General features: G+C 40.3%; 1 protein-coding gene across 1 annotated transcript in view; it reads right to left on the reverse strand.

Annotated features, from left to right (window-relative positions):
- The window catches only part of ST3GAL1 (ST3 beta-galactoside alpha-2,3-sialyltransferase 1), a 32,145-nt gene extending 22,521 nt beyond the window's left edge, over positions 1-9,624 (reverse strand). Inside the window, exon 1 of the mRNA XM_044684407.1 lies at positions 8,956-9,624. Coding sequence (XP_044540342.1) covers positions 8,956-9,267 — 312 coding nt within the window. The 5' untranslated portion in view covers positions 9,268-9,624. The remainder of the gene's footprint in view (positions 1-8,955) is intronic.
- Between the last annotated feature and the right edge of the window lie 253 nt (positions 9,625-9,877).

Genomic DNA, 9,877 nt, shown 5'->3' on the forward strand with positions numbered 1-9,877 from the left:
TTATAATAATTATAAAGTATACATTTTCCCACCTTCAGACCTCACCCTGTCATCACTACAACTCTAGGAAGTAGACAGGGCAAGTATTATTGAGCTCATTTTGAAGAGAAGGAAACTGAGGCTTGCAGGGATTAAGCGATTTGCTCCCATACACGTAGCGAGTAGTACCTGGCAGAGCCAGCATTCTGACTCGGTCTTTCTGACTCCTATTCCCATTACACTAAACCGAACCTCCAGCTTGTACCAGGAAATCGTTAAGTGAGATCATCTTTCTTGTTTCCTTGCCAGTTTTTTAACCGTCTGACTATGGAATTGGCTCTTGCATCATGCCCTGAAGTCTTGAACAGAAGAGAAACACGAGAACACCAGAAACACCCCAGAATCAGTGAATCAAAGAGTTGGAGAATTGGAATGGGGCTCAGAAGGCGCCTAGTCCAACTCCTGCCCTAATTAGGAAGCCTGTTGATCCAGTCCCTTAGAAGAGGCTGTCCAGCTGCTTCCTATCTGAAGATTGCTAGTGAAAGGGAGCTCCTGACCTCCTGAAGCAGCCCATGGCATGTTGGGACAGCTGAGAATTTCAGGAGGTTTTGTTTTCCCCTCTTACATTGAGAAGATCTGACTCAGGTCTGCTCCAGTCCATGAATCTGTCTCTAAGAAGGGGCACCACGTTAGACACGAACCAGACATGTGCTGTGTGTGGTGGGAGGGTACGGTTATCCTCCCTGATCCAGGTTTAGTGGTTAAGGATCTCTTCCAAAACCCTGGAAACCATAAGCTCACTGCAAACTCAATATAATAGAAGGCAGCTGTTTGTTGTGGCTACCAAAAAAGCAGATGTAATCTTTTAGTAGACAGAATATGGTCAGGATTGGGGAAGTGATAGTCCCACTATACTCTGCCCTGGTCAGACCACATCTGGATAAAATTCAATTCTGTTCAGTTCTGGGGGCCAAAGTGTAGAAAGGGCAATAACTAGGATCTGTGTAGGGGAGGGCAAATAGGGGGCTCCTGGGACGCCAGGCTTGGAGGGGTGAGAGTTTTCCCTAATCTTGCCCCAGAATTATGCCTTCAAAACTACTGTCACTTCTCTGGCTATCTCTAGACCAACTTATTGTGTGCATTACCACCTTACCCAGCTTTGTAGCCCATCTTTATGTGTAATTGTTCCCCACTTGATTATAAACTCCTTGAGGGTAGCAATTATCTTGCTTACCTGTATTCCTAGCATTTAGCATGGTGCTTGGCACATAGTAAATGCTTAGTAAATTATCTGTCTGTCTATCCATCCATCCATTCATCCACCCACCCACCTGCCTACCTAGCTATCTAGCTACCTGCCTGCCTGTCAATCCATCCAGCTATCTCTCTATCCCTCTATCTATCCATCCATTCATCTATCATCTATCTATCTAGCCATCCATCCATCCATCTATCCATCATCTATTTATACATCTTTCTGTCTATCTATCTATCTATCTCTCTATCCATCCATCTTTCATCTATCTATCCATCCATTTATCCATCTATCAATCTATCTATCTATCTATCTATCATCTGTCTGTCTATCTATCTATCTATCTCTGTCTTATGCATCTGTCTGTCTCATCTGTCTATCTGTCTGATTTTTCTATCTGTCTGTCTTTATCTACATGAGGGGACTAAAAAACTATATTATATGAGGATGGATTTAGGGAATTAGGGATGATGATTTATAGAGGTGAGAATACTGGGGTGAGAGCCAGAGAATCTGGAATCGAATCTAAGTTCTATCTCACATCATAGTATCATTTAAAGACGGATGGAACCATAGCTAGGTGGTGAAATAGATAGAACACACTGGGCTTGAAATCAGAAAGACTCATCTCCTTGAGTTTAAATCCAGCCTCAGACACTAGCTGGGTGACCCTGGGCAAGTCATTTAGCCCCATTTCCTCATCTGTAAAATGAACTGGAGAAGGATATGGCAAACCTCTCCAATATCTTTGCTAAGAAAACTCCAAAAAGGGCACGAAGAGTTAGACACAACAGAAAACGACTATGCACAAGGGCCTTGGGAAAATCAAACTCAACAATGCATTTGTACAGGTAAAGATACGGAAGCTGTATCCAGGGTCACATAGCTATTGAGGGTATGAGGCAAGATTTGAACCCAGGTCTTCCTGATTACACTTCCAGTGTCTTATATCAAGCTGCCTCTCAACTACATTTGTGATTTGGGGCAATTCATTTAACCTTTCTGGGAATTCAGCTTCCTCAGCTGGTTGGACTGAATGGCCTTTAAGGTCCCTTCCAGCATTCATTTTGTAATTCTTTTTTTTTTTTAAAGTAAACTTGGAGGGGCAGCTGGGTAGCTCAGTGGATTGAGAGCCAGGCTAGAGATGGGAGGTCCTAGGTTCAAATCTGCCCTCAGACACTTCCCAGCTGTGTGACCCCCATTGCCCACCCTAGAAGTTATGGGTTCTAAAAATAATAATAATAAAGTAAACTTGGGGGAAGAGGGAAGCAAATCATTATTCCAAAATAGCTCAAGGGTTTTCTTTCGGAATTAGGATTAGAGTTAATTTTGGTGGCTTCAGAGGGCAAAATTAGGAGAAATGGTTAAGGTGGCCCAAAGGCCAAGTTTGGCTCAATGCAAGGATGAGCTTCTTAACTACCAGAATTGTCCAAGAACAGAATGGCTTTCCATGATTCCTTATCCACTGATATACTGAAGTGGGGACTGGGTGAACCCTGGACTGGAGCCAATGCAGAAGAATTCAGAGAAGTTGGCCTAGATCGTTTCTGAGATCCTTCCCCCACTGAGATATTGTGATTTTTTTTTCTTTGTAACCCTTACTTGTCTTAGTAACAACAGATCTAAGATAGAAGGACAAGGGTTAGGGAAACAGGTTAAGTGACTTGCTCAGGGTCACATAGCTAAGAAATGTCTAAGGTCACATTTCCAGACCTGGGTCTCTATCTACTGCGCTACCTAACTGCCTCAAGAGATTGTGATTAATATGCAGGTATAGTGGTGCTGTGGGAAAATAATGAATTAGACATTTTATTAACCATCAGGGTGGGTAGGTAATGCAATGTTTGGAATCAGGAAGATCTAAGTTTAAATTTGGCTTCAGACACTTTTAGTAGTTGTGTGACCCTGGGCAAGTCACTTAACCTTGCTGGCCTCAGTCTTCTCATCTGTAAAATGAGCTGGAGAAGGAAATGACAAACCTCAATATCGGGTAACAAGGAGACACAACTGAAAAACAATTGAACAACGACAAATGCATAGAACACTATGTTAGACCCTGGTTAGGTAGTCTGTGCCCTCATGGAGCTCTTGTTCATACAGATGGTCCAGTCAGTGTACAAGCATTTAAGTGCTTACAATGTACTGAGATTTGGAGGTAAAAAGAAAAGGAAAAAACAGCCCCAACTTTTAGGGAGCTCACATTCTAGCAGGGAGCACAACATTGTAAATTACTGGGTAGATACAAGATATGCTCCGAGGAGAATAAAGAGTGAAGCATATTTTTTTCATTTTGTTTCTTGCTTTTATTTATTTATTTTGTAACATAGCTAATATGGAAATACGTTTTGCATGACTTCACATGTATAATTGCTATCATATTGTTTGCCTTCTCAGTGGGCTGGAGAGGGGCAGGAAAGAGAGAAATTTCATAAAATTTTATAAATGAATTTCATAAAATGAATTTTCATTTTTCTTAGTTTTATAAAATGAATGTTAAAATTTAATGAATTAAAAAAGCTATTACTGAGGGAAGATGAAAGGTGGCTTTAGAAGGGAAGGAGCTAGAGATCATAGCGGGAACCAGGAAAAGACCCCCAGTAGAGAATGTGATTTCAGTGGGGTCTTGAAAGAAGCCAGAGAAAGGGAGAGACAGAAGGAGAGGAAGGAGATACATTCCAGGGACAGCCAGGGTGAAGACACCAGCATGAGTGACGGGGTGTTGTGAGTGAGGGATAATAAATAACGGCTTTCTTGATTACTTTGAGGACCAAATGAGACAATGCATGTGAAAGCAGTTTGGAAAACATAAAATATAAGCAACAGCTAAGTGAGGTCTCCATCTTGGTCCTGAGAAGAAGGAAAGAAGCTCAAGCCTGGGGGTCACGAGCCTTCACCACCCCCTTTCATGTTCCCCACGTGGGATTTCTCCATCGCTTATCTGGAGACCTGGCTGCTTTCTGTTAGGGGCATGTGTGTGGGAAGGGAATTGGGACTGGGAATGTCAGGTGCTTATCTTGGAATGCGAAGGGAGTCTGAGAAAGTGGAGACTCCCATGGGGGCTCTCGGGGCAGAGGTTTGTAGTTGGACTGGGATCAAATGGGAGACAGATAATGGAGAGGGAGACAAAGCCAAGAGGAGGGAGAAAAGTGGAGCTGGGTCAGGCCATTGCAGTTAGGAAGCAGAGTTAGGAGAGAATGAAGTCAAGTGCTTGTCTTTATATTTCCAGCACTGATCACGGTGCCTTGTACATAAAAAGTTGCTTAGCAAATTTTTTATATCTAGCATCTATCCATTCTATCATATCTTTATCTATCCATCCACCCATCCATCTTTACATTTATCTGTCTATCCATCTTTTTATTTATCTATCTACACATCAATTTTTTATCACATCCATTCTATCATTCATCTATCCATCTTTCCATTTATAAAATCTCTCATCTATCTTTTCAATCATCTATTTGTCTGCTTATGCATCTTTCCATCTATCCATCCATTATATCATCTCTCTCTCTCCATCTTTCTATCCAACCATCCACCTTTCTATCCATCTACCTATTCATTGTCTTATTCCTCCACTTATCTGCCTACCTTTCTGTTTATCTCTCTGTAATTTATATTACACAGCACCAATTCAATTCTATTCCCATTTATTAAGCACCCACTGTATCAGATGCTAACAAAGAAGCTCTTTGTTCAGAGCTCACAGTGGAAAAAACACTGAATTTAGAGTCAGAAGATCTGGGTCCTACTCTCAGTCCCACTATTTGTTAACTATGTGACTCCAAATAAGGCACATTCTATCTTTAGATTTTCTCCTCTATAAAAAGGGATAACACCAGTAATGCTTGGATCCTTGGTAGACAATAAGGTAGCATAGCATTGTTAGGACCAAATGAAATAGTGCTTTGTAAGTATGAAAGTGAGCCATTATTATTTCTATTGGTATCCTTCCATTTTCAGGGATCATAAAGTTGTGGTATGAGGTGCTCTGTCCAATGGGGAAAAAAAAAACATTTACAAAGAGCCTCCTGTGTGTCAGGTCATTTTCTTCAAAGTTTTTCTAGGTCAGTAGATAGGACCCAACAGACCTTGTGCTTTGCTGGCACTCTCTTGGGGAACCTGCCTCCTAAGAGGGCCCTCTCAGCTCTAAAACTCAGTGTTCTAAGGCTTTTTTGTTTTGTTTTTCTGTTTCTAGCTTCTATATTCTACATACTATATATAGATATGGCTTTTGAGGTTCTCCCAACTTGGCCTCAACCTACCTTACCAAGTTTTACTATAAAATGATTCCTTTCCTACATTCCATGATCTACTCACACATGATACTCCATCTCCTACCCTGTAGGAGCTCCCATTCCAGGAATGCATTCTCTCTTCATCTCCATTTCTCAGAGTCCAAAGTTTCCTTCCAGATCAAGTTGTACCTTTTTAAATGAAGGCTTTTCTGATTTCTCAGCTAGTGGTTCTCCCTCCCAAACTACCTCACCTTAACTACTTTTTATATACTTAGGGGTATACTCTATTTCTATTTGTGTATGCACTTACTGTCTCTCCCTTCTTTCCAGCCGCCATTTGCAATAAGCTTCTTGAGATTAGGGCTCCTACTTTGGCTTAAGGGTTGTATGATGTTTACTGTGTGGTACAAAGTTTGGCATGTCAAGAGAAGGCCCAGAAGTGTATCATTTTTTTCAAATTTTATTCTCCACAGGCAAGGACAATTCTAGTGCCTAATCTGCAAGAAAAATTGCAGCCTCATCTTTTTTGGACAAATTCTGTTGGGCCACGGGACATGAGGTCCAATGGGATACAAAACAGAAACCCTGGGATATCAGGAAGCCAATGATTGAGAGACTTGGGAGAGGGAGAAGGATGGGGCATGACCAGAGAAGAATTTACCTGGTCTAAGACTATCTGAGTGAGTTGACTCAACTGGTAGCTTCCTATTTAAACTACTTATTCTTAGCTAATTAGCTGCTAAGTTGAGCTCTTTCTGTTTGCTGAATTGTTATCAACATCCTCTAAATTTTGGTTCCTGGGGGGAAGGCTCTAGTCACAACCACCCTAGTTATGGCTCTGCCAAAAGGAACCTCATACACTAGTCACACTCTTCTATACACTCCCAAATTCTCTTTCCTGCCTTGAAGCCTTCACTCAAATAATCTGAAAAGAATCTCTTCTCTCTCTTCTCCAAATCCTGTGAATCCTATGAGTCCCAACTCAAGTCCCATTTCCTCCAAAAAGCCTGCTTTGTAAACCTCAAAGCATTATGGAAATGAGGATTCTTTTTACTTTTATTCCAGATTATCACAGCTGACACCATTATTGTATTTAGCTCAAGCATTACCTTAACTATTCTCTAATTGCTAGAATACTCTCTCCTTAAACTTCATATGCATTTATTTATTTTATTTTAGTAAACGCTTATATATGGGCTTGTTGCCTCCCCTCTACTAGAATGTGTTTCATTTTTATCTTTGTATCTCTATCACCTAGTACAGTGTCTGACATAGTAGGCACTTAATAAACGTTTATTGATTTATTGATTATAATCCCTCTGTAGTTGCCACTAAGTCTGAGAGCCCTGGGAGTTTCAGCTAATATCCACCAATACTCTCAGGTATGGGAGGGCGCAGGAACTGGTAACCTGAGCATTTCTGTGATAGACAATAGGCTGAATAGGACCATGTACTACAACTGGGGCGGCTAGGTGGTACAGTGAATAGAGAGCCAGGCCTGAAGTCAGGAAGACTCATCACATTCCTGAGTTTAAACCTTAACCTCAGACACTTACTAGCTGTGTGGTCCTGGGCAAGTCTTAATCCTGTCTACCTCAGTTTCCTCAACTGTAATATGAGCTGGAAAAGGAAATGGCCAACCACTCAAATACCTTTACCAAGAAAATCCCAAATGGGTCAGGAAAAGTAGAATATGACTGAAAGAGCTGAATAACAATAATATTGATTATCTTATGAGCATCATTATTTTGACTAAATTAGACCTGTGATTTTACAGATATAAAGAACTTCCAATAAGGAAACTTGCTCCACCAATATAGATTGGCAAATGCTCTGAAACTTACAGTGTTCATTATAGATTAATAGTCTATGACCCTAAGAGAGTAAGTGAATTTTGCCCAGTGGCAGTATTGTAGTCAATGCTAATTGAAAAATTCAAAACCTAAGAGATTAAGTGACTTGTTTAGGGTCAAAATGGCAGTAGCTGTCAGAGCTGATTTACTTTAACCAAGGTCTTCAACCAAGAAGAGCTGGAGGAGAACCAAGGACTTTAAAGGAAGCAGTGGTCACTCTAGGTTGGAAGTGGTACTCAACCAAGGTCTTCCTGACCTCAAGGTCAGCTCTCTATCCTCTAAACCATGCCATCTCTTAGCAATGATAACAATGATGACTATACACTCTTATCTAGCACGTCACGCCAAATAACATGTACCCATCCGCCTTTTTGTTCAGCCCCACCATGTTCTTTGAGTCTCACAAACTGAGTTAGAATGAAAGTTACTAGTTCAGAGAATCCATGATAATTCTATTGGTATAGATATTCTCTTCCCTAATATGATCACACACCTCCTGCCCCCTTTATGGACTCATATCTTTCAAAAGTTATTATATTTAGAAAAATATATCACTCTCCAGCTAATTGTTGATGAGACTCTCCAAATTTAGCCAGGTTCATTTTCAGATTACAGGCATACCATCTATTGTTGGGCTGTGATCTGAGTTCAAATCTAGCTATGGCCCCTAACTGTGTGACCCTGGACAAGTCACTTAAACTGTTTGCCTCAGTTTCCTCATCTATAAAATGGGGATAATAATTGTACTTATCTCTTAGGGTTGTTGTGAGGATCAAATGAGATAATATTTGTAAAGCACTTAGCACAGTGTTGGCACACAGTAAATGCTCTAAAAATTTTTTTAAACCCTTACCTTCCCTTCAAAATCAATACTAACTATTGCTTCTAAGACAGGAAAGCTGTAAGAGCTCCTATTAATTATCAATTAATTGTATTATATTATTTTAAATTACTATGTATTATGAATTATTATGTCAGTTATTTATTTCATTACTATGAATTATGTATTACTTATTAATTACTAATATTAACCATTATTATTAACTAGTGCTGATACTTTTGTCTATATTTTATCAAAGAGAAAAGGCAAACACTGAGAGATCAAACGATTTGCCAAATTTTCAGAATTAGAAGTAGAAAGCTAAATAGGTCTAGACCCCAAGTCTCATGTCCTAGTTTATCTTTTCATGGCAATCCCTTAATTCTCTCCTCTAAACCATGCATTGTACACCTTGTAATGTTTGTAGCTGTTCTATTTCTCTTGGAATATCCTTGGCAGCAGGATATCTTTTGCAAGGGAGAGATGATAAACATTTAGGAACTGATTTAAAAAAAAACGTGTCCAGGATAGTCTTTTAAGTTTAATTCAAACCATTAACACTTTCTTAAATCTTGGGCAATTAGCAAAATAGTATAAGAATCTCTGATTTGTAGCCTGCCAATTTCTGATGTGTAAATGCTCACATTGAAAATTCAAGAATCAGACTATTGGGCCTGTCTCCAGAACATCCCCAGTATTCTCTCACACCTCCCTCCCACACTGCACAACCAGTACCACTCTAGACAAAGTTAATATTCATTCATGATCCCTGTAAGCTCAGACACCCAAGTTCAGCCCTCAACTACTTACCATCCACCAAGTATAGGTGTCATTCTCCAAGAAAGCATTCTGCCTATTTAACAATGGCTGCATCGTATGATTAAACCTTTCATCAAACCAGGGAGCAAACCCAGTCTCCGAGATGCACTGGGAGCAACTACAGGGTCTCTGAGGGTACTTCATGAATCTTTTCAAATGCTCTGAGAAATGCATCACCATCTGCTTGGGGAACCAGGTGTAGGTGGTTGTGGTGTGAGCATAGTTCAAGAAGAAGGATGTGAGAAAAACCAGAAGGAGGATGAAGGTAAACACTTTGAGACTTTTCTTCTTTATTGTTGCCATCTTTTCTCTCTGGTGGGAGTCTTAGCAGGCAGGAATAGATTAAGAAGTTCCCAGGGGCTGAAAATTGGGATTGGACCTTATCTGCTCAGAGACAGAGAGAGGATATCCTTACTGGATGTGTAAGGCCAAAACCAAATCCATCTTTTTTGAGAAATCTTCCATTGTCCCCTGGAACTTGGATAATCTTCTAGAGATAGTAACTATATCACATGACGAGTCTCTGGTTCTATTTTTCTTATCATTCAGTGTTCAAAATAAAAAATCCTGGTTCTGTTTCTTCAGCCCTCCTAAACAGCAGCTGATTTCTTTCTTCGAGGCTTTAATCAAAACTAATAACAGTGATTTCCTTTCCCTGTTCAAACAGATTGAGAGGCAATTAATATCTGTGTCAGAGTCTGGCTAGCTTTCAGGTAGAGAATATCAATGAAGGGACCTTGCTGCAAGATGAAAGATTCCTTCCCTTGAACCTCTGAAAAGTTTGTCCTCACTGTGATTGAATCCTGGGTGCCAACCAAAGGAGCAGGTGAAGAGGGCCAGTACCTGCTTGAATCACAGGGATCTGATTGTCATCTGTACAAAAGAAGAAAACAGAATAAAACCGTGTTGAGTA

Source organism: Gracilinanus agilis, chromosome 1, assembly GCF_016433145.1.
Source record: "Gracilinanus agilis isolate LMUSP501 chromosome 1, AgileGrace, whole genome shotgun sequence".
Taxonomy (NCBI): Eukaryota; Metazoa; Chordata; class Mammalia; order Didelphimorphia; family Didelphidae; genus Gracilinanus; species Gracilinanus agilis.